Source organism: Aotus nancymaae, unplaced genomic scaffold, assembly GCF_030222135.1.
Source record: "Aotus nancymaae isolate 86718 unplaced genomic scaffold, 86718_ANA_hifiasm-v0.15.2.pri h1tg000033l, whole genome shotgun sequence".
Lineage (NCBI taxonomy): Eukaryota > Metazoa > Chordata > Mammalia > Primates > Aotidae > Aotus > Aotus nancymaae.
In genome coordinates, this window is record NW_026988447.1 from 44,364,331 (window position 1) to 44,390,299 (window position 25,969).

The window sequence follows — 25,969 nt, forward strand, 5'->3', positions numbered from 1 at the left end:
TACACAAACACCATTGTATTACAATTGCCTACTGGCTTCAGAATAGTAATATGCTGTACAGGTTTGTAGCCTAGGGCAACAGGCTATTCCATATAGTGTAGATGTGTAGTAGGCTGTACCATCTAGGTTTGTGTAAGTACAGTCTATGATGTTTGCATAATGACAAATTGTCTGATGGCCCATTTCTCAGAATGCATCTCTGTCATTAAGTGATGCATAACTGTATATTACTTTTTTCTGTGTAGAAATTTTTATTTAATATTGTCAAAATTATCATTTTATGGGTTCTGGGAATCAGTGTGATACGTACACAGACTTTCAAAGAAAGTTAAAATTTGTTGTTGTTGTTGTTGAGACAAAGTCTCATTCTGTCACCTAGGCTGGAGTGCAGGCACAATCTCAGCTCACTACAATCTCTGCCTCCCAGGTTCAAACTATACTCCTGCCTCAGCCTCCCGAGTAGCTGGGATTACAGGCACCCACCACCACACAAAATAATTTTTGTATTTTTAGTAGACACAGGTTTCATTATCTCAGTCAGGCTGGTCTTCAACTCCTGACCTTGTGACACACCTGCCTTGGCCTCCCAAAGTGCTGGGATTATAGGCATGAGCCACCGCGCCTGGCCAGAAAGTTAAAATTGTAACTTTTTTAGTGCTCAGAAAGGTGAACTAGCAAAAAATAAATAACTACTACCATTAAATAATTTATCAAGGGTCAGATATTGTTCTAAGCATTTTTCATGAATTAGTTGTTTCTCACAACAACCCTCTTCAGAAGGTTACTGTTATAATCTCCATCTTACACCAAGGAAACTGACATACAGTTAAAACATTCAGTTAACATACAGTTAAAACCTGTTCAGTTACAGAGCAACTAAGTGGCAGGGGCAGGTTTCAAACCAAGGCAGTCTTGCTTCCAAGGTGGTAGTCTTAACTACTTTGCTATATATGTCTCTTATCAAGCATCCATTAAATTCATAAAACCAAAAAAATTTAAATCATAAAATAGTCTTAACCCAAACCACCTATTGATCATGCACTGCCTAAAAGGCTTCTCATTAAAACTGATAATTATAACATTATCAACATTTTAAATTTTGGATTTTATTGAATATTCAATAAACTGAAGACAATCCTAAAGCTTAGTAGTTATAGTGGTCCTTAATCAACAGCAGTTACTGATAATATAATTTTCAAAGAAATGTTTACACTGAAATTACAAATCAAGTTAATTTCGACACAAAAATGCTATCTGAATATTGAGGGTAGACATCTGACATTTAAATTTGAGATTTAAGTATTTCCCTGTTAAGTCTGAATAGCTCTAACCAAAAAATAGCAATAATATACCTTTATTTTTAATGCAGAGTCACTATGGGTATGAGTTTTAGAAAGTTTCCTCATTATCTCAGCTCCAGTTACAGGTCCAGAGCTACCAGGTGGGGGCCGGTTAGCTGTTCCTTCTAATAGCATTGTGTGTTCACTGACTGTGGCTGAAACGGTTCAAAAGAATAAATGAGCAATAGATTATCAGATATTTTCTTGAAACATCAACCCAATGTTTCTAGTTACATAACGACATTCAACTTTCATATTCCTTGACAAATATTTGTTATTCCTCCCCCAATACTATCACTCAGTTTCAAGAAAGGAACAAATGGTTTTTATTCAGTCTTTCACATACTCCATGCAAACGATACCCAGACCAAAATTCAATTCAATTAAGCTCAAGAAAGCACAGACTGCTCATAGATTAACAGAGGGATCTGCAGATAATTGGAAGGGAAGGAATATTCAGTACACTGGTTTTCTAGCTTTTGTGTAGATTTGAAATTTTTCAAAATAAACAATAAATAAACTCTACACTATTCCTTATAACCTGTTTTGTTAAATATGCTATTATTATTAATTTTTTTAATTAATTAATTTTTTTCCCAGCAAATTTATTTATTATTTTTTTAAATTGCATTTTAGGTTTTGGGGTACATGTGAAAAACATGCAAGATTGTTGCACAGGTACACACATGGCAGTGTGATTTGCTGCCTTCCTCCCCTTCACCTATATCTGGCCTTTCTCCCCATGCTATCTCTCCCCAACTCCCCACTCCCTGCTGTCCCTCCCCTATTTCCCCTCAACAGACCCCAGTGTGTGATGCTCCCCTCCCTGTGTCCATGTGTTCTCATTGTTCAACACCCGCCTATGAGTGAGAACATGCGGTGTTTGATTTTCTGTTCTTGTGTCAGTTTGCTGAAAATGATGGTTTCCAGGTTCATCCATGTCCCTACAAAGGATGCGAACTCATCATTTTTGATGGCTGCATAATATTCCATGGTGTATATGTGCCACATTTTCCCTGTCCAGTCCATCATCGATGAGCATTTGGGTTGGTTCCAGGTCTTTGCTATTGTGAACAGTGCCACAATGAACATTCGTGTGCATGTGTCCTTATAGTAGAACGATTTATAATCCTTTGGATATATACCCAGTAATGGGATTGCTGGGTCAAATGGAATTTCTGTTTCTAGGTCCTTGAGGAATCGCCACACTGTCTTCCACAATGGTTGAACTAATTTACACTCGCACCAATAGTGTAAGTGTTCCTATTTCTCAACATCCTCTCCAGCATCTGTTGTCTCCAGATTTTGTAATGATTGCCATTCTAACTGGCGTGAGATAGTATCCCAATGTAGTTTTGATTTGCATTTCTCCAATGACCAGAGATGATGAGCATTTCTTCATATGTCTGTCGGCCTCATGTATGTCCTCCCTTGTAAAGTGTCTGTTCATATCCGAATGGGCTCGTTTGCCTTTTTCTTGTAAATCTGTTTTAGTTCTTTGCAAATTCTGGATATCAGCCCTTTGTCAGATGGGTAGATTGCAAAAATTTTTTCCCATTCTGTTGGTTGCCAATCCACTCTAATGACTGTTTCTTTTGCTGTGCAGAAGCTGTGGAGTTTGATTAGGTCCCATTTGAGTATTTTGGCTTCTGTTGCCAATGCTTTTGGTGTTTTGGTCATGAATTCCTTGCCTACACCTATTTCCTGAATGGTTTTGCCTAGATTTTCTTCTAGGGTTTTTATGGTGTTAGGGCTTATGTTTAAGTCTTTAATCCATCTGGAGTTAATTTTAGTGTAAGGTGTCAGGAAGGGGTCCAGTTTCTGCTTTCCACACATGGCTAGCCAGTTTTCCCAACACCATTTATTAAACAGGGAATCCTTTCCCCATTGCTTGTTTTTGTCAGGTTTGTCAAAGATCGGATGGTTGTAGATATACTGTGTTGCCTCCGAGGCCCCTGTCCTGTTTCATTGGTCTATATCTCTGTTTTGGTACCAGTAACATGCTGTTTTGATCACTGTAGCCCTGTAGTATAGTTTGAAGTCTGGTAGTGTGATGCCTCCCACTTCGTTCTCTTTGCTTAGAATTGACTTGGCTATGCAGGCTCTCTTTTGGTTCCATATGAAGTTTAAGGTGTTTTTTTTCCAGTTCTGTGAAGAAGGTCATTGGTAGCCTGATGGGGATAGCGTTGAATCTGTAAATTACTTTGGGCAATATGGCCATTTTAATGATATTGATTCTTCCTAACCATGAACATGGAATGTTTCTCCATCTGTTTGTGTCCTCTCTTATTTCGTTGAGCAGTGGCTTGTAGTTCTCCTTGAAGAGGTCCTTTACATCCTTTGTTAGTTGTATTACTAGGTATTTTATTCTCTTTGTAGCAATTGTGAATGGCAGTTCATTCTTGACTTGGCTATCTTTAAGTCTGCTATTGGTGTATAGGAATGCTTGTAATTTTTGCACATTGATTTTGTATCCTGAGACCTTGCTGAAGCTGCTTATCAGTTTCAGGAGATTTTGGGCTGAGGCGATGGGGTCTTCTAGATATACAATCATGTCGTCTGCAAACAGAGACAGTTTGACTTCCTCCTTTCCTAATTGAATACCCTTTATTTCTTTTTCTTGCCTGATTGCTCTGCCTAGAACTTCCAGTACTATATTGAATAGGAGTGGTGAGAGAGGGCATCCTTGTCTAGTGCCAGACTTCAATGGGAATGCTTCCAGTTTTTGCCCATTCAGTATGACATTGGCTGTTGGTTTGTCATAAATAGCTTTTATTATTTTGAGATACGTTCCATCAATACCTAGTTTATTGAGGGTTTTTAGCATAAAGCGCTGCTGAATTTTGTCAAAGGCCTTTTCTGCATCAATTGAGATAATCATGTGGTTTTTATCTTTGGTTCTGTTTATGTGGTGAATTACGTTTATAGACTTGTGTATGTTGAACCAGTCTTGCATCCCTGGGATGAATCCTACTTCATCATGGTGGATAAGCTTTTTGATGTGCTGTTGCAATCGGCTTTCCTGCATTTTATTGAAGATTTTTGCATCGATGTTCATCATGGATATTGGCCTGTAGTTTTCTTTTCTTGTTGAGTCTCTGCCGGGTTTTGGTATCAGGATGATGTTGGTCTCATAAAATGATTTGGGAAGGATTCTCTCTTTGTGGATTATTTGGAATAGTTTCAGAAGGAATGGTACCAGCTCCTCTTTGTATGTCTGGTAGAATTCGGCTGTGAACCCATCTGGACCTGGGGTGGTAGGCTCTTAATTGCTGCCTCAACTTCAGACCTTGTCACTGGTCTATTCGGGGTTTCAACTTCTTCCTGGTTTAGGCTTGGGAGGATGCAAGTGTCCAGGAATTTATCCATTTCTTCCAGGTTCACTAGTTTATGTGCACAGAGTTGTTTGTAATAATCTCTGATGATGGTTTGAATTTCTGTGGAATCTGTGGTGATATCCTCTTTATTGTTTTTTATTGCATCTATTTGATTATTCTCTCTTTTCTTTTTTATTAATCTGGCTAGTGGTCTATTTTGTTGATCTTTTCGAAAAACCAGCTCCTGGATTTATTGATTTTTTGAAGGGTTTTTTGTGTCTCTATCTCCTTCAGTTCTGTTCTGATCCTAGTTATTTCCTGTCTTCTGCTAGGATTTGAGTTTTTTTGATCTTGCTCCTCTAGCTCTTTCAATTTTGATGATAGGGTGTCAATTTTAGATCTGTCCTTGCTTCTCATGTGGGCATTTATTGCTATATATTTTCCTCTAGAGACTGCTTTAAATGTGTCCCAGAGATTCTGGTATGTTGTGTCTTCGTTCTCCTTTGTTTCAAAGAACATCTTTATTTCTGCCTTCATTTCACTGTTTATCCAGTCAACATTCAAGAGCCAGTTGTTCAATTTCCATGAGGCTGTGCGGTTCTGAGTTAGTTTCTGAATTCTGAGTTCTAACTTGATTGCACTGTGGTCTGAGAGACTGTTTGCTATGATTTCCGTTCTTTTGCATTTGCTGAGGAGTGATTTACTTCCAATTATGTGGTCAATTTTAGAGTAGGTGCAATGTGGTGCTGAGAAGAATGTATATTCTGTGGATTTGGGCTGGAGAGTTCTGTAAATGTCTATTAGGTTTGCTTGGTCCAGGTCTGAGTTCAAGTCCTGGATATCCTTGTTAATTTTCTGTCTCGTTGATCTGTCTAATATTGACAATGGGGTGTTAAAGTCTCCCACTATTATTGTGTGGGAGTCTAAGTCTCTTTGTAAGTTATTAAGAACTTGCCTTATGTATCTGGGTGCTCCTGTATTGGGTGCGTATATAGTTAGGATCGTTAGCTCTTCTTGTTGCATTGATCCTTTTACCAGTATGTAATGTCCTTCTTTGTCTCTTTTGAACTTTGTTGGTTTAAAGTCTATTTTATCAGAGATGAGAACTGCAACTCCTGCTTTTTTTTGCTCTCTATTTCCTTGTTAAATCTTCCTCCATCCCTTTATTTTGAGTCTTTGTGTATCCTTGCATGTGAGATGGGCTTCCTGGATACAGCACACTGATGGGTTTTGGCTTTTTATCCAATTTGCCATTCTGTGTCTTTTGATTGGGGCATTTAGCCCATTCATATTTAGGGTTAATATTGTTATGTGTGAATTTGATACTGCCATTTTGATGCTAGCTGGCTGTTTTGCCCATTAGTTGATGCAGTTTCTTCATTGTGGTGATGCTCTTTACCATTTGGTATGTTTTTGGAGTGGCTGGTACTTGTTGTTCCTTTCTGTTTAGTGCCTCTTTCAGGAGCTCTTGTAAAGCAGGCTGGTGGTGATGAAATCTCTGAGTACTTGCTTGTTCGCAAAGGATTTTATTTTTCCTTCACTTATGATGCTTAGTTTGGCTGTATATGAAATTCTGGGTTGAAAGTTCTTTTCTTTAAGGATGTTGAATATTGGCCCCCACTCTCTTCTGGCTTGTAGGGTTTCTGCTGAGAGATCTGCTGTGAGTCTGATGGGCTTCCTTTTGTGGGTAACCCGACCTTTCTCTCTGGCTGCCCTTAGCATTTTCTCCTTCATTTCAACTCTGGTGAATCTGACGATTATGTGCCTTGGGGTTGCTCTTCTTGAGGAATATCTTTGTGGGATTCTCTGTATTTCCTGCACTTGAATATTGGCCTGTCTTCCTAGGTTGGGGAAGTTTTCCTGGATGATATCCTGAAGAGTATTTTCCAGCTTGGATTCATTCTCTCCATCACATTCAGGTACAATGTGATGTAGATTAGGTCTTTTCACATAGTCCCATATTTCTTGGAGACTTTGTTCATTCCTTTTTACCCTTTTTTCTCTAATCTTGCCTTCTCGTTTTATTTCATTGAGTTGATCTTCAACTTCTGATATCCTTTCTTCTGCTTGGTCAATTCAGCTGCTGAAACTTGTGCATGCTTCACGAAGTTCTCGTGTTGTGTTTTTCACCTCCATCAATTCACTTATATTCCTCTCTAAGTTATCTATTCTTGTTAGCATTTCATCAAATCTTTTTTCAAGGTTCTTAGTTTCTTTGCATTGGGTTAGAACACGTTCTTTTAGCTCACAGAAGTTTCTTATTACCCACATTCTGAAGCCTGAGTCTGTCAATTCATCACACTCATTCTCCATCCAGCCTTGTTCTCTTGCTGATGAGAAGTTGTGATCCCTTGTAGGAGGAGAGGCTTTCTGGTTTTGGGTGCTTTCATCCTTTTTGCGCTGGTTTCTTCCCATCTTTGTGGATTTATCCACCTGTCGTCTTTGTAGTTGTTGACTTTCAGATTGGGTCTCTGAGTGGACGTCCAGTTTGTTGATGATGAAGTTGTATCCTTCTGTTTCTTAGTTTTCCTTCTAACAGTCTGGCCCCTCTGCTATAGGACTGCTGAGGTCCACTCCAGGCCCTGCTTGCCTGGGGATCACCTGCAGTGGCTGCAGAACAGTAAAGGTTGTTGCCAGTTTCTTCTTCTGCTATCTTTGTCCCAGAAGGATACCCGACAAATGTCAGTCTAAGCTCTCCTTTATGAGGTGACTCTTTGGATATATGGGGGTCAGGGAGCTTTGTTGTTGGCAGTGCCTACGAAGCAGTATTAAACAGCCACATCTACTGAGGACTCATCAGATTTTCAGGGCCATTTCTTCTTTGAATCATCTTTCTCCTCAGTTCTGTGCATAAAGGTGTTAGTGGTGGCAGAGATCCGAGATACCCCAGTGGTAAATCCATACAGGGCTGTATCAACTTTAACTCTCACCTCCTCAGAAGAAAGAATTCAACTGAAGCAGAGAAAAGCATAAGGCAGAGGAGACACCGTGGCAAGTTTCAGAGCAGGAGTGAAAGTGTATTCAAAAGCTTTTGAACAGGAAGGAAAGGAAACAAAAGAAGGAAAGTACAATTTGGAAGATAGCTAAGTGTGTGACTTGAAAAACCAAGTGTGCATGTTATTTTTAAAACTAAGCTTGGTAAAGTTTTATATATCAATGTTCTAAAATCTCTAATTTTAAGACTACTCTTTCAATATTTTTTCAAAACCATCATAACATGGATTTTCAGTAAATATTATAGGACATAATAAAAATTAACCTTTGGCAAAGCATTAAGGTATGCATGTACATTTCATAAATGCGTATCTGCTATCTTTGCTCTGACATGGCCACTGTGTTGACAAAACTGTAGGCTGAGTGCAGGCCCCCAAGTTTACATAAATTCAGGATCAAGCAGGCATCAGGTAAAAAGATAAAGGCCCCTTGAAAATAATGTGGCATAGGAAAGATGACAAAAATTTTAAATAGAGGTTTATGTGTTTCATTCAAAACACTTTACATATATTAAGATACTTTTGTCCTGGATATATCAGGAGAAGTCTACTGTATTTCACAAAATTAAACTTATAAAATCAAGTCAGTATGAAGACTCCTAATCATTACCACTTATTTGGACAATAAAAATCATACTTGTACACTTAAGCCACGACATTTTCTAATTTGGGATGCAAATTACTAAAATTATCGTAAGTACCATGTTAACAAGTATGTAATATCTAAAATCTCTTATATTAGTAATTTATTAATAACTGTGAGGAAAAACAAAGGGTCTCGACATTTTTAAAGAGGTATATTAACTTATCAATAGAAGATGCATAATATCTAAGCAAAAAAAAACTACAGTAATTTTGTTGAATAAGAAAATACCCTAATCGTGAGCTGCAAGAAAGCACTCAATAGAGGCTTACAAAACTACCTGCATCAAACTCAAATTCTGCGCCATCAGCACTGGTATCACTTTGAAGACCACACCCATTGTCCAATCCAAGTCCATCTTCATGTTCATGGTCCATAGCTATTTGAGGTTTCAGAGGCTGAGCTGGTCTATGTAAGCTAACTCCTTTAAAGGCTGGTGTCACCACAATAAACTTCATCCACTGCCTTGCCAGTGCAACTAAACCTTTCTTCAAAGTTACCAAAGCAGGAAGTCCATCACTCTGTAACAATAACGATGTGATTATAAATAATCTAATGTAATAATAATGGTTACTTTTTAAGTGTTTTGCATATATTTATTCAAATCTCATAATCCCCATTTAAAGATAAAGAAACTAAAACTTAGATGCTAAGTAATTTGTTCAAAGTTGTCCAAGAGAGTCAGGATTTCAGTAGAATATAGAATCTAATCTCTAGACACATTTCATCTTTCTGTAATAAAACAATACAATAGCATAGGTCAATATGACACTAGATGTGGGGTGCAAAATTGGAGTTTTCCTTAAGAAGCATTCAATCTATTTTTTTTGCCCAAGTGAAAAATCAAAATGTATTTTGAGCTACTTGGAATATTCAATAAGCAAAGAGGAAGTACAATTATTTCCTTCAAAGATTAGGTAACTACAACCATTTTAACATTAAAAAAATAAATTACTATAACTTATTGTATGCTAGACATAGATGAATTTGTAACTGCCTTGAAAGTTAACTGCATTATCAGTAATAATTATATAGTTTAAAATACACTTTATTTCACATGGTGATGATTGTAAGAAACTTTTGGCTCTTTTCCTATTACCTTAGTCTAATTACCTTGCCTTAGGCTAAAGAGAAAATATCTAACTCCTCTCCATCCTATTTCCTACTATTCCTCATTTTGGAGAAATGGCTGATTTGATTGAAGAGCACCATTTACTAGACGGCAGGAATCACCCTGTTTACTGTCTGAGGAACACCAATATCACTATTCTGTCCTTTCATTCCTAGCCTCATAATGGATCATGTTGTGCCTCTTCTTCTTATATGGAAAGCACATCTGGCAGAGCATCCACCCATGAGAAACACCTGCCATTCTCTCTGTTCACGCTTCTCTACCTATAACTACACAGGCAAGTTAGGCTTATTGAAGACTAGATTTCCTAGTCTTCAATTCATAGGGAGGGAGTAAAAAGTACTACACCAGCCTTAGGTCTAAGTGTCTTTTTTGTATCCAACACTTATTAGAGATTCTTGACTTGCCTGACCAATGGCTTGACTGGCAATTAATAATACTGACACATTGGTTCCTAATTTGACTACAGAATCTTGTGTAAGCCCTATTGGCCAGCAGCTTGAAGAGAAGAGAGACCCTAAAAGTTCTAAAATTCTAATCATGATGTGCTATTTGCTTTTCCAGAGGCAGAGATGGATTGTATTTATTTTGTGCAATAATATATTCTCCCCTCAATCATCAATTAGTCCCTGTTTCATCAAACTATATGTGAAATTTGGCTCTGGTAATTATTCTCTTGCCTAAAAACTCTTTATAACATTACCTTCCATGACAGCACTCTTTCCTGGTTCTCCTACCTCTTTCTTTCCCTTTTCATCACTCTGTGTACACCTTTCCAACCACCTACACCCCCTTTAATTTTGGCATTCTTCAGGATTCCATCCCTGAGCAGTTTCTTACTCAACATAGCATTCCTAGAAATCTCATCCATGTCTATAGCTTCTACTAACACCTTTATGCTGGCAACTCCCAGATCATGAATCTGAACACACTCTTGTCTATAGAGGTGTCTTTTTTTTTTTTTGATACAGAGTTTCGCTCTTGTTGCCCAACCTGGAATACAATGGTGCAATCTAGGCTCACCACAGCCTCTACCTCCCAGATTCAAGAGATTCTCCTGCCTCAGCTTCCTGAGTAGCTGGGATTCCAGGTGCCCACCACCATGCCTGGCTAATTTTTTGTACTTTTAGTAGAGACAGGGTTTTGTCATGTTCGCCACACTGGCCTTGAACTCTTGGCCTCAGGTGATCTACACACCCTGGCCTCCCAAAGTGCTGGGATTACAGGCGTGAACCACCACGCCCAGCCCTTAGACCTGTATTTCTAACCATTCCCACATACATCTCAAACCCTGTGTATCTATCAGTGGTCCATCAACAGAATAGAAGCCTCCTTCAAACTAATGTAGTTTCAGTAACTTACCATTGTAGCATCATCAATGATGGAGTAATTTGCCTGGTGCAGATAGTGGTGTAGTATATTACATAGTAAACATGAAGGATTTTCTTGGAGAAAGCGAGCAACTTTTGTAAGTCTGTTGTATTTACTTCTTAGGGGAAAATGTACACTTTTATTCTAAAATCAAACAACAACAATAGATTTAGAGTGATAGGTATGAAAGAGCCTACAAATAAAAGATAATTCAGTAATTAAGAACTTGTAAGTCTGGTATTTTCCAACAGCAATTAACAATAAGGGGTCATTTTCAATACTGAAGTTCGTATACCTTATATTATTTAAAGACATACCTCTAATGCTTCTGTCATTATGCATCCCATAACAGCACAAATTCTCAAGGTTCCCTCAGTTTCCAATTTGTTTAAGGATGACTTGAGTTGGTCAATAGGAACAAGCCATGCACCAACAGCTGGCGTTGCAGTGCTTAAAAGGTTCAGCTGCCTTTTAACATAAATAAAAAATTATAAAAACAAGGGTCAAAATTTGTATTTCAAATAATCTCCCACACCTACTGTGCTTGGTGGCTGTTTTACTCAGACAGAATTACTTTCTTATCTTTTTGAGCACTGATAAATGATGAAACATAAATAAAAAATGTAAAAAAAAAAAAAGGACAATAGAAAAGAAAGAAAAAACAAGCCTGTCAGAGATAAAAAGAGTAAACATAAGTCTAAGGCAGGAGAACATGTAAAAATAAAACTAAAGTAGAAAGAAAGAAATTGGGTCAAACAAGGTAAGAATAATGTCTACAGAACATATGAAGTAAGAATGATAAAAAAAGTAGCAACCTTAATACTATATATACCAGAAAAGTAATTTTAAAAAATATAAAACAGAATTGTATGTTATTTTAAATAAAGAAATATCAAGGGATAATACTGTATTTTACAAACTCTTTACCTAGAAAATACATGGGTGTGAGATCTCACATTGGTGGGAGCTGCAAAACTAAACCAAATTTCTTTAATGGTCAACTTCATGCTACATGAATCCGGAGGAGGAGGCATCAGAGGGAGATCTTTTTTCAAATCATCAGATTCGACTCCTTCATCCTATATAAAATAGAATGCCAAAAACTTACTAACATACAGTACCTTAAAACCACTAACACAGAGGCTAATGTTTTAAGTGTAAAACCTTTTCATCAAATCAAGTTCTACAGATTAATACCCTTACATCAAACAGGTAATTTAAGCTTGCTCAGCATACATTTCTCCTGATTGTGAGACATCTCTACGGATCCTTGAAGACTCAAAGAGCATAGTCTGAAAAACCACTGTACTATAAACCATGAATCAAAGATCTAAGAGCTAAAAGGCTTCAATTGATCACTTCATTTAATCACATTTGTTTAGGGATCTTGAGTGTTAATTTGTCAAGGTAAAGAGAGTGAGAGAAAGATCTGTAATTTCCCGGGGCTTGGATAACTATTAAATTGGAACACAGGTAACAGAACTAAGGACTTCTGCTTCCTACTGCAATCTGCTTTCCATTCCATTTTACTAGAATATTTCAAACTTCCAAATAAAGCGCAATAAAAAATACTAATGTAGTACATGTTCAAATAAATAACACTTTAAAATTTTATTTTTTATTTATTTTATTATACTTTAAGTTCTGGGATACATGTGCAGAATGTGCAGGTTTTACATATGTACATGGGTGCCATGGTGGTTTGCTGCACCCATCAACCTGTCATCTACATTAGGTATTTCTCCTAATGCTATCCCCTCCCCAGCCCTCCAACCCCCCAACAGGTCCTGATGTGTGATGTTCCCCTCCCTGTGTCTGTGTGTTCTTATTGTTCAACTCTCACTTATGAGTGAGAACATGCAGTGTTTGGTTTTCTGGTTTTATATTAGTTTGCTGAGAATGATGGTTTCCAGATTCATCCATGTACCTGGAAAGGACATGAACTCATCCTTTTTGATGGCTGCATAGTATTCCATGGTGTATATGTGCCACATTTTCTTTATTCAGTCTATCATTGATGGGCATTTGGGTTGGTTCCAAGTCTTTGCTATTGTGAACATTGCCACAATAAACATACATGTGCATGTGTCTTTATAGTAGAATGATTTATAATCCTTTGGGTATATACCCAGTAATGGGATTGGGGATCAAATGGAATTTCTAGTTCTAGATCCTTGAGAAATTGCCACACTGTCTCCCACAATGGTTGAACTAATTTATAGTCCCACCAACAGGGTAAAAGTGTTCCTATTTCTCCACATCCTCTCCAGCATCTGTTATTTCCTGACTTTTTAATGATCAGCATTTTAACTGGCACGTGATGGTATCTCATTGTGGTTTTGATTTCCATTTCTCTAATGACCAATGATGATGAGCTTTTTTTCATGTTTGTTGGCTGCATAAATGTCTTTTTTTGAGAAGTGTAATTTGCCCACTTTTGATTTTTTTTTTTCTTGTAAATCTGTTTAAGTTCTTTGTAGATTCTGGATATTAGCCCTTTGTCAGATGGATAGATTGCAAAAATTTTCTCCCATTCTCTAGATTGCTTTTTCACTCTGATGATAGTTTCTGTTGCTGTGCAGAGCTCTTTAATTAGATTCCATGTCTATTTTGGCTTTTGTTGCCATTGCTTTGGTGTTTTAGTCATGAAGTCTTTGCCCATGCCTATGTCCTGAATGGTATTGCCTAGGTTTTCTCCTAGGGTTTTTTTTTATGATTTTAGGTCTTACGTTTAAGTCTTTAATCCAACCTGAGTTAATTTTTGTATAAGGTGTAAGGAAGGGATGCAGTTTCAGCTTTCTTCATATGGCTAGCCAGTTTTCCCAACACCATTTATTAAATAGAGAATCATTTCCCCATTGCTTGTTTTTGTCAGGTTTGTCAGAGATCAGATCATTGTAGATGTGTAGCATTATTTCTGAGGCCTCTGTTCTGTTCCGTTGGTCTATATATCTGTTTTGGTACCAGTACCATGCTGTTTTTGTTACTGTAGCCTTATAATATAGTTTGAAGTCAGGTAACATGATGCCTCCAGCTTTGTTCTTTTGCTTAGGATTGTTTTGGCTATACAGGCTCTTTTTCAGTTCCACATTGGAATTTTTTCCAATACTGTGAAGAAAGTCAATGGTAGCCTGATGGGATAGCACTGAATCTATAAATTACTTTGGGCAGTATGGCCATTTTCACAATACTAATTCTTCCTAACCATAAGCATGGAATGTTTTTCCATTTGTTTGTGTCCTCTCTTATTTCCTTGAGCAGTTGTTTGTAGTTGTCCTTGAAGAGGTCCTTCACATCCCTGATAAGTTGTATTCCTAGGTATTTTATTCTCTTTGTAGCCATTGTGAATGGGAGTTCACTCATCATTTGGTTCTCTGTCTGTTATTGGTATATAGGAATGCTTGTGATTGTTGCACACTGATTTTGTATCCTGAGACTTTGCTGAAGTTGCTTATCAGCTTAAGGAGATTTTGGACTGAGACGATGGGGTCTTCAAAAGATATAAATTAGGTCATCTGCAAACAGAGACAATTTGACTTTCTCTTTTCCTAATTGAATACCCTTTATTTCTTTCTTTTGCCTGACTGCCCTGGCCAGAATTTTTAATATTATGTTGAATAAAAGTGGTAAGAGAGGGCACCCTTGTCTTGTGCCAGTTTTTAAAGGGAATGCTTCCAGTTTTTGCCCCTTCAGTATGATATTGGCTGTGGGTTTGTCATAAATAGCTCATATTTTGAGATACATTCCATCAATATCTAGTTTATTGAGAGTTTTTAGCATGAAGGGCTGTTGATTTTTGTTGAAGGCCGTTTCTGCATCTATTGAGATAATCATGTGGTTTTTGTCATTGGTTCTGTTTATGTGATGGATTATGTTTAAAGTCTCTATTTAATACGCTAGTATTCTGAATCTGTATTGAGAAGTAGGAATAATTTTGAAATGTGTAGCCACCACTCTTCAGAATGCAAGAAGGTAAGAAGCACAATTTTTTTTAGGAGTATAAACAAGTTTTTTTCTTTTTATTCCAAATCCTAAACATGTGTCACACCACCACATTGTCTTGTTACATAATTTCTTGATAAAAAATGAGATGTCTAAACACTATCAATTGATACATACTTTATAAAAATGTTGTCGTATATTTAGAAACTTCAAAGACAAATTGAAGATTTATCCTAAAAGACTTGTAGTTTACTTATTTTTAATTATTTTTAATTTTTGTTCATACATAGTAGGTGTATATATTTATGGGTTACATGAGATATTCTGATACAGGCATGCAATGTTTAATAATCATATCAGGGTAAATGGGGTATCCATCACCTGAAGCAATTATCCTTTGCTACAAATAAACCAATTATACTCTTATACTTATTTTTAAATATGTAATTAAATTTTTTACTATAATCACCCTCTTGTGCCAGCATATGCATCTTACTCTTTCTAACTATTTTTTGCACCATTAACCATCTCCACCTTCTTCCCAGCTCTGCAAGACATACTAACATTCCAAGGCTCTGATAACTATGCTTCTACTCTCGATCTCTGTGAATTCACAGGTTTTTATTTTTAGCCCACACAAATAAGTGAGAACATGTGAAGTTTGTCTTTCTGTGCTTGGCTTCTTCACTCAATATAATGACATCCAGTTCCATTCATTTTGTGGCAAATGACAAAACCTCATTCTTTTTTATGGCTGAATAGTAATCCCTTGTGTATATGGACCACATTCTCTTTATCCATGAGTCTGTTGATGGTTGCTTCCAAATGTTGGTTATTGTGAACAGTGCTGTAATAAACATGTAAGAGCAGCTATCTCTTCAATATACTGATTTCCTTCTTTGGGGTATGTACCTAGCAATGAGATTGCTGGATTGTGGGTAGCTCTGTTTTTAGTTTTTGAGGAAACTTCCAACTGTTCTCCACAGGGGTTAAACTATATTCCCACCAACAGTGTACACAAGTTCATGTCCTTTGCAGAACATGGATAAAGCTGGAAACCATCATTCTCAGCAAACTGACACAAGAACAGAAAACCAAACACCACATGTTCTCACTTACAAGTGGGTATTGAACAATGAGAACACATGGACCCAGGGAGGGGAACATCACACACTGGAGCCTGTCAGAGGGTGCGGGCAAAGGAAGGGATAGCAGGGGGTGGGGACCTGGGGGAGGGATAGCATTAGGATTAGAATTTTTATTAGTTTTCTTTTTGCTTGTTTGTTTATGCAAGCAGTGGTAAGTTGTTATCTTAAAATAATGGTTTATGAGACAGTATTTTCTATACTTTCATGTGGTTTTTATCTTTGGTTCTGTTCATGTGATGGATTATGTTTATAGATTTGTGTATGCTGAACCAGCCCTGCATCCCAGGGGTGAAGCCACATGCACACATATGTTTACTGCAGCACTGTTCACAATAGCAAAGATCTGGAACCAACCCAAATGCCCAACAATGACAGACTGGGTAAAGAAAATGTGGCACATAAACATCATGGAATACTATGCAGCCATAAAAAAAGATGAGTTCATGTCCTTTCCAGGGACATGGATAAAGCTGGAAACCATCATTCTCAGCACACTGACACAAGAACAGAAAACCAAACACCACATGTTCTCACTCATAAGTGGCTATTGAACAATGAGAACACATGGACACAGGGAGGGGAACATCACAAACTGGGGCCTAGCAGGGAGTGGGAGGCTGGGGGGGATAGTAAGGGGTTGGGGGCTAAGGGAGGGATAGCATTAGGAGAAATACCTAATGTAGATGACAGGGTGATGGATGCAGCAAACTACCATGGCACGTGTATACCTATGTAACAAACCTGCACATTCTGCACATGTACCCCAGAAGTTAAAGTATAATAAAAAAAAAAAAAATTCTATACTTTAACTTCATCTCTACTTTTTAACTTTTTTATTGTTTCTAATTATCTTATTGCACTATGTCTTGAAAAGTTGTAGTTATTTTTGGTTCATCTTTTAGTCTTTCTACTTAAGAGTAGTTTATATGGCAGTTACAGGGTTATAACATTTTGTGTTTCTCTGTCTACTTACTATTATCAGTCAGTTCTGTACCTTCAGATGATTTCTTACTGCTCATTAACATCCTTTTCTTTCAGATTAAAGAACTCTCTTTAGCATTTCTTGTAGGACAGGTCTAGTGTTGATGAAATCCCTCAGTTTCAGTTTGTCTGGGAAATTCTTTACTTCTCCTTCATATTTGAAGGATATTTTTGCCAGATATTCTATTCTTTTAAAAGTGTTTTTCCTTCAGCACTTTAAATATGTCATGCCACTCTCTCCTGGCCTATAAGATTTCCACTTAGAAGTCTGCTGCCAGTCGTATCAGAGCTCCATCATATGTTATTTGTTTCTTTTCTCTTGCTACTTTTAGGATTCTTATGCTTGACCTTTGGGAGTTTAATTATTAAATATCCTGAGGTAGTCTTAATTGGTTTAAATCTGCTTGGTATTCTACACCTTCTTGTACTTGAATATTGGTATCTTTCTCAATGTTTGGGAAGTTCTCTGCTGTTATCACTTTAAATAAACTTTCTACTCATCTCTTTCTCTACCTTCTCTTTAGGGTCAGTAACTCTTAGATTTACCCTTTTGAGGCCATTTTCTAGATATTGTAGGCATACTTCATTCCTTTTTTCTTTGTCTCCTCTGTGTATTTCCAAACAACCTGTCTTCAAGCTCACTAATTCCATCTTCTGCTTGAACAGTTTTGCTATTAAGAGACTCTGATGCATTCTTCACTGTGTCACTTGCATTTTTCAGCTCCAGAGTTTCTGCTTGATTCTTTTTAAATATTTAAATTTGTAAAATTTATTTAATAAGATTCTGAATCCCTTCTTTCTTTTACCTTGAATTTCTTTGAGTTTCCTCAACACAGTTATTTTGAATTCTGTCTGAAAGGTCACACACCTGTTTTTTCGGGATTAGTCCCTGGTGCCTTATTTAATTCATTTGGTGAGGTCATAATTTGCTGGCTGTATGTTTATCAATGTCTGGGCATTGAAGAATTAGATGTTTATTGTTGTCTTCACAGTCTGGGCTTGTTTGTACCCATCCTTCTTGGGAAGGCTCTTCAGGTATTCAAAGGGACTTTGGTGTTATTAGTTTTGGGTCAGCACAGTCATATCTGCATTAGGTGGCACTCCAAGCCCAGTAACACTGTTCTTGCAACTTACAGAGGTACCACCTTGGTGGTCTTGGATAAAATCCAGAAGATTCTCCAGATTACTAGGCAGAGGCTCTTATTCTCTTCCCTTACTTTCTCCCAGAGTCCCTCTCTCTGTGTGCTGAGCATCCTAGAGCTGGGGAAGCAGTGACACAAGCACCCCTGTGGCTACCCTCACTGGAACTGTTTAGGGTTAGATCCGAAGCCAGCATAGCACTGAGTCTCACCCAGGACCTGCTGTAACCACTACCTGGCTTCCATCTATGTTTGCTCACAGACCTAGAGCTTTACAAGCAGCAGGTGGAAAAGCCAGTCAGGTGTGAGTCTTTCTCTTCAGAGTGGTGAGTTCCCCAGGCTCTGGGCAGGTCCAGAGATGCTATCCTTGAGGCAACAACTGTAGAAAAAAACCTTATAAATCTACCTGGTGTTCTATTCTACCATGGCTGAGCTGGTACTCACATCGCGAGACACAGAGTTTCCCACTCTTCCCTTTCCACAGGCAGAGAGCCCTCACCCCATGGCCACCACCATCACAGGCCCATGGGGAGTACTGTCAGACTACCACTGATGTTCACTTAAGGCCCAAGGGCTGTTCGGTCAGCTTGTGGTGAATGCTGCCAGGCCTGAAACTCACTCTTCGGGACAGCAGGCTCCCCGCTGATCCAGGGCAGGCCCAGAAATGCCATCCAGGAGCCACATCCAGGAATCAGGGACGCCAAGAACCTGCTTAGTGCTCTGCACACTGTGGCTATGCTGCCATCTAAGGTGCAAGACAAAGTCCCCTTTACTTTTCCCTTTGCTTTTCTCACGCAGAATGAATCTCTCACTATAGCCACCACAGCTAGGGATGTGCTAGATTGCACCTAAAGCCAGCACATCGCAGAGTGCCACCCAAGGCCCATGATGTACTACCTGGGTATTGCTGCTGGTTATTCGGGGCCCAAAACCTCTTTAGTCAGCAGGTGACTGATTCTGCCAGGACTGGGTCCTTTCCTTCAATGCAGTGGGTTCCCTTCTGGCCCAGGGTGTGTCTAGAAATGTTGTTCAGGAACTACGGTCCTTCACAACTCTGCCAAGTACTAAATGATGATGTCTAAAAGGCCACTAGATACAATTCTGGAGCTCAGGTTAAGAGCTGGTGCTAAAGATGTGGCCAGTGGGAAGGAGAAGTGTCATTAAATTATGAAAATGACTTAGGAAATGAAATTTGTCAGGGAGTAGACAAATAAGAAGAACAGCCAAGAACAGAACATGGGAAGAATACTACATTTAAGAAGATTAAAAAATTCCATAAGGAAATGGACCAATAAAGTCAGAGAACCCAAAGAAAGTAATGTTAGCAAATTCAAGGAGGACTTTCAGCAAGGAGAGCACGACCTGGATATCAAGAAAGATGCATGAATTCTGTCAAGTATTTTAGTAGGTGAAGGAAAGGGAAAGAATGGCTAAGTTCTTCCCAGCTCTTTTGTCCAGTGAGTGGCTATTGTATTTTTAAATGTCCTTAATTATAGTGATAATCCATCCCCCAAACACCTCCAAAGACCTCCAAATAAAACTGTGATTAAACTCATTAAATTACACATTAAATAAAAAAAAATGTTTTAAAAATAAATCCCTAGGAATCTGGGGGGTAAAGGTGAGTATACCCATGATTACTAGATAAGCATACTAGATTTCCTAATTAAAAGGTGGTTTCTTTGGAACTTTTTCCTCTCCAATTGGTCTAATTTTCAAAGTGATCCGAAATATATGTATGTATAAGAAGAACAGTTACTAAGTTCTTACTATGTACTAGATACTGAGCTAAGCCCTTCATATGTATTGTCTGCTTCAATCTTCACAATGCTGCAAGGTCAGTATCAAGACCATACTCCCGTTACCAGTAAAGAAACTTAGGAGAAGGTAAGGAACTTGCCCCAGGTCACCAGTTAATGGCACAACATTTCTTCAACCTCAAATTTGGAATATTTTTGTTGTTGCTGTTACTGTACTCAACACTACCCATCTAATTCTACCATAATAAAAATAAAAAATAAGTTGCATATAAGGTATTAATCAGAACTCTAACTGAAATAAGCAGATACTGACAAAAATATTTAGAAGTGACATAACATACTACCAATACCAAAATGACTTCTGCTAAAATCTCCAAAACCTATAGGTGGGCTTCCCTTAAATTTTATTAATTTATTATTCTAACAAATACTTATTATCTAATATAAGCAAGGCATAATGCTAGGACTATGATGGATATAAATATATCTATGATATACTTCAGAAATTATGTTCTAGTAGTATATTCACCAATATACTTTGACCAACATTTAAGCAGATATCATAAATCCAAAACAGGAAAAGATAGGCATATATACTCCAGAAACTAATTTTGAATTGTGAATGTAGTTTTGTCATTTTTCAAAAGCATCATTATTATTATTAGAAAGTCACTGACTTGTTCATCTGAAACAGAATTTCCATTTAAGTCTGAAGAAGGGCTTGTCCGGTCACATGGAAGATTATCATCAGAGACATCAGTATTATAGCCACTGCCAGTTGGAGAATCAGAAGAATTATTGGATGTCAGCACTCCACCCCTTTCTGTGTCACTAGCTTTACCCATAATTCCAAAACTGTTATATAAAACAGCACCAGACTGTCTTCCTCCTATAAAAATAAAAAAGTATTTATTATAAATAGTCAATAAGTGTGTTAATGCTGTACTCTACAATATCTGGCATAAAATTTCATAAAGGCTATTTTTTTCTTACCAAGTGTTTACCCTTATCTATAAAAGTAATGTAACTTTGAATTATAAGGTAAATAATTGTAGGTATATATAATTACTACTACTTATAGTAGTTACTATATTATCTATGACTAAATCTAAAAAAGTGTTATGGACATTTCAACCTTCCTTTTTGAAATACTACTCAATAATACATAGGAAAATAAATATAATTATAAGTAGATATTTTTCACTAAATAAAGAATTTACCGTTTTTATATTCTATATGGCATAATCTTACTGATCAAAGATCCAGTTTTCAAAGATGCAAAGTTTCAAAATATTGAGTGGCTTTATATTTTATCTGGGAACTTTTTCTGAATAACACATTGTTTTGTTCAAGCTCTACCTAGTTTTGAAATCACATAATTAAGTAACTGGTATGGGGTACTCACCCCTGGTAAATAATCCCAGATACCACACTTCCAACTTTATTATGTTGATTCAGGTTACTGAAAGCCATAATTGTTCAAAACATTTCTGCAATACAGGGCAAATTTGTCCCCTACGTAAGCAGAATTCAACAAAAAATGCTTGCCTTTTATGGTTAAATTTTCAAGTCCACATTCAAACATTATCCATCCCCATTTTTCTTGGCTGGGACCTATTCGAGTTACATCTGGAACAGCTTGCTGATCAGTTTCATCCACAAAAGTAAATTCATCCAACTCTTCAAGAGTAAATAAAACTTTGGACTTCTCAAAAGGAATAGCAGTGATGGCACAGGTCCCAATGTCTATTATCAAGAAAGCAAAATGGCCATTTTTAAAGACATTAGCTTACATAAACAAACAAACATTTGGACATCTGGCACACTGGTTGCCTTTAACATATCTTAGTACTCTGTCAAAAAGATAGAAAAATAAACAAAATGACTAACTTTTAGAATAATGCTGCCTAAGAGGAAGAAGATTCCGTGATTAACAAGTTGCTCAAAGGTAGTATGAATTTGTTTCTGAATGATAATAGGAGACTCTAAAAAATAAAGATGTCCTAAATAGTTAATCTTCATAGTAGTTTTAAATACTTTCATCATCTCACAAAATAAAAAAATATTTCAATTAATTACCAAGCCTTAGGAAAAACATTATTTTCAAGGCAAATTATAGCTTTTACTAAAAGACTGTTTTATACTAACATATTTTATATAACTATCATTTAACATAGACCTTGTCACAGTTCCATTGCTTACAGATACACCATGGAAATTAACATCCTGAGTGCCTGGGATAAGTTGTACTTTATCTTACTTTTTTCATTTCTTTCTCTAATTATCACTAATGAATAATTTAAAAAAAGAATATTAAAAACACATGTAAATTTACCATTCAAAGATAACTTATTTATATTTAAAGTACACTGCCTTCTAGCCCTTTAGAGATCACTTTGCAAACCCAGCTTTGGTTCCCATTTTTCATGCAACAGTAAACCATGATAATTTCCTGAGCTCATTAAAAGTTTTTCAAAGATATCTTTTTTTTTTTTGCCTCATATTGAAAGCTTTTATTTTGAAAAATAAAATACAAAAGTCATTAAGTTGTAAATGTATAATGGTAATTTCCCAACTTCTCAGAAACATTAAAATGAATCATTTAAATAATTATTTAATATTACCCACATCAATACATTTAAACAGGCACACGTGTTCTACAAAGCTTTAGAACGTGTAAAGACAACCTATTTCAAAAGGAAGCTGTGCAAGTCTGCTTATAGGATCCCATTTTTAAACCCTCCCTTTGAACACAAACTTCATAATCTGGTAAGAAAAGAGGACAAGATCAGTTTTAACAGGAAACGCATGTCCCTTCCGGGCTCCATATCGCAGGGTTGTGCATGGAATCAGGATCAAGAGCTCTTTACTCAGGAGGCAGATCCCTCACAAGGCCCAAAGGTGTGTGGACACCTCCATCCTCTCAGTGGGAGGAAACCGGCAAAAAAAGAGGAGACAAAGAGGAGATGCAGCCAAGGTGCAGACACTCAGAAGGGGGCAGCCAGACCTAGAAATTTCCCTTCACTGAAAAGGCAGCCTTCTTTCCTCAGGTACAGAAGAGGCTCCCGGTTCTGCTACTCCACTTGCTCAGTATGGTTTTTCTTTAAGAAAGTCAGGTAGCTGGAATTCTCCCTTATAGATGCTTCGAGTGTTTTCAAGAATTTTGGGATCAGGTTTTCCGTAGTTAGGTGGGTTGGCATATGGGTCAAATCCAAGTTTGGCAAGCATAGGAGCAATCACTGCCATGTCTTGCAAAACATCTGGTGCTATCTTCCCAACCCATTTTGATAGAGCTCCTACATTGACTGGCTTGATGACTTGGTCTGTAGATCTCTCCACTTTGACAGAAACACTCCCCTAGCTTTCCCAATCATCTCTTCATGGTGCAGTACCGAGTGGTTCCAGGGAATATGGAAGAACTTTAAGAGTGTTCTCATCCACCGTTCAGGATGTAAGACAAGCTATTCGTAGTGAACCAACATGCACTTTTTATAACCAACCTCTATACACTGGTTATACATGGTCTCTACGGCACGATTCCACTTGGTCAAGCAGTCCCTGTAGCTGTTCAGGTCAAATCCAGCTATAGTAACTTTTCGAGAAATCATCGAATGTACTGATGCCCAGCCATCTCTGACCATCAGGAGAAACTTGGCATTGAGGAATAACCTAGCAAGGTAAGTTAAGGATTTCAGGGCAAAAGGATCTTTATTACATAAATAAGGGGCTGGCTCCTCATGCTTAATTATGATTTCTAATAAGAAGGCTTGCATGGCAGATTCGAGCACCTCATCAGTAACACCAGCCTCATCCAGCCGGATCTTCTCTTTACTTGACCGTGATCACATCTGCTTCAGGGCCAGGATTTGGGGAATGACCCTGGTTTCCTCTCCATAGCGAATGTCAGGATGTGCATCCAGCATGGCCCTCATGAGTGTGGTTCCACTCCGAGGCACACCTCCAATAAATATTAAAGGCATATCTTTGTGATAGGCAAAGGCTTTGAGGCTTTGAGGTCCAGGCCAGTTCTTATGGTGGCCCTTGTGTTCTCTGATTTGACTAGCTGGCTGCATTCCTCTATCTGGTGATGGCATTCCATGGCATGCTGGCCCAAGTAAAATACGGTCACAGAACATCACCAGATGTGCCAATAGTAAGTTTTGCTTCAGTTTTCCAACCATCTTGATGTGGTCATCTTGTTATTAAACAGATATTTTGCTCAAAATGAATTTCAGAAAATGTTCAGGCCATGGAGAGTCTACTTCAGAAAGATGACCAACATCTGGGATGAGTGAGGAGCCACTGCACCACCTTGCCAGCATCCTGGGCTCAGCCGCTAGTCCCACTACCCTCGGTCAGGGGCCACTCAGGAGCGCACCCTCACCGCCAGGCGCCAGTGCTGCCAGCCCAGCTTGGCCCCGCAGAGCAGCGCTGCTCCGACCTGCACCTGCCTCAGCAGCCTTCAAAGATATCATTTTAAGAGCTATATAATACTCCATCCTATGGAAATATCATTCTTTACATTTATCATTAAAAAGTCTTTCTCAGAGAGTAATTCATCTACATTTTCCTATAATTTTCTCATTTAGTTTTTTTGTATTTGTCTTTAATTTCATACTTATTCAGCTGTATCAAAGTTCCAAAAATTATGAAAAAGTGTGCAATGGAAAGCCTCTAACAACACAACCAGACACCGAGATTGCCTCCCTATGAGGGTAATAAATATGAGGTTATTAAGTATCCTTAGGCAGATACCAAATGTACATATAAGCAAAGACATCTACATTTTTGCCACATTTTTACAAAAAAGTCCACCTTGGAATTTCGTTAGGAGCTTTGTCTTCGATGAGAGTTTTTCCTTCATGACAATGTCTTTCAAAATTATATAAGATACTGCTTATGGTCTGTATAACACCTGAGTGCAAACTGGTTACCAGTGCAAACTACAGAGCAAATAAACGCCTCTTCACTCAAGTCACCACATTTTTTACCAGTTTTAGGACGACAGATCTTAGGCAGTCATGAAAAGTTCCTTGAAAACCTCAGGTCAAATGCTTTGAGTCTCACACATGGGATGAAAAAAATAAGCCCCGAGAAAGTGAAAAAATAGTTACACAGACCCAGAAATGGAGACCAGAATCATGGAAATGTCAGAACCTATAAAATACAGTAAGCAAACTCAAGGAATTCATTTGTTTATTCAGGATTGGGCTCCCATCCCACATAAAGAGCAATCATCTCAAACACGATTAACAAATCTAATTTTTTCTGAATTGAATCTCTGACATTCTGAAATCATTTAAGGATCTAAATGAGAAAATATGCTAAATAAGAGTCAAAAATATTAAAATGATGTATAACAAACAGCTCTACTTTCCTTTTACCTCACTAGTAACTTTAAGAGAAATGTGTGTCACTTTATTGCGGCTATATTTTACAGACTCTCTGGTTTTGATTAATATTACAATTAATTCTAACACTGTTTTATAAACAGAATGATTAAGGAAATAAGAAAGACTATAAAGATCATGTCCTCTCTGTTCTATAACGAGCAAGCAAATAGCATGGAAAAAAAGCATGGGAGATAGAAGCAGTTCCTAATTTGGGTCATATCAATTAACCTTCCTACCAAAGTTTATTTTCTGTTCTGTAGAGAATAAGAGTGACAAGTAGCTAAATACCATGTGTTCAATATAGGGAGAAATATCTTTCTCTTTCTTGTAGAATACTCAAATTGTAGCAATATTCAAAGGAAAAAACCATATTCCCTTTTGCAAAATCATCTTACATTTATATATGCCAAGGAATAACATATTTGTTGTAGAATCCTACCTGTTGTATCAAGACCCCTAAGTTGCCCGTGAACTCGATGAATGTTTAACTTGGCTGCAATTTCTTTTCCTTTTTCTGCTCCAGCATTTGATCTGAGAGATCCAGATGACTGAGGCTGCATCTTTGTGGCGTGAACATACCTATCAAAATTTGATGTTCTACCAGGTTCTGCATTGTTTGAAGTCTCTTCAACCACACCTCTTTATGAAAAGAAAAGAGAGTAAATGTTTAACATTTAAATAATATGGTTCAGAGAAAACATTTAGCTAAAAGGTTTGCTTTTTAAAAAAAAAACACTCTATTATTACCAATAGCAATAAAAAATTCTTCAATGTTTACTGAAAGATATTATGAATAGAAACAGTAAAAAA

The 25,969-nt window shown here is 37.5% G+C and overlaps 1 protein-coding gene and 1 pseudogene across 8 annotated transcripts in view; both read right to left on the minus strand.

Annotated features, from left to right (window-relative positions):
• The window catches only part of BLTP1 (bridge-like lipid transfer protein family member 1), a 222,180-nt gene that overhangs the window by 98,108 nt on the left and 98,103 nt on the right, over positions 1–25,969 (minus strand). For all 8 annotated transcript variants that reach the window (XM_012473015.3, XM_012473016.3, XM_012473017.3 and 5 more), the window contains 8 exons: positions 25,599–25,798; positions 21,315–21,512; positions 20,444–20,655; positions 11,724–11,875; positions 11,114–11,264; positions 10,788–10,940; positions 8,574–8,814; positions 1,353–1,495 (listed from right to left, as the gene is read on the minus strand). In XM_012473015.3, coding sequence (XP_012328438.2) covers positions 1,353–1,495; positions 8,574–8,814; positions 10,788–10,940; positions 11,114–11,264; positions 11,724–11,875; positions 20,444–20,655; positions 21,315–21,512; positions 25,599–25,798 — 1,450 coding nt within the window. The remainder of the gene's footprint in view (positions 1–1,352; positions 1,496–8,573; positions 8,815–10,787; positions 10,941–11,113; positions 11,265–11,723; positions 11,876–20,443; positions 20,656–21,314; positions 21,513–25,598; positions 25,799–25,969) is intronic.
• On the minus strand, positions 22,841–23,989 carry LOC105731329 (protein-tyrosine sulfotransferase 1-like; annotated as a pseudogene).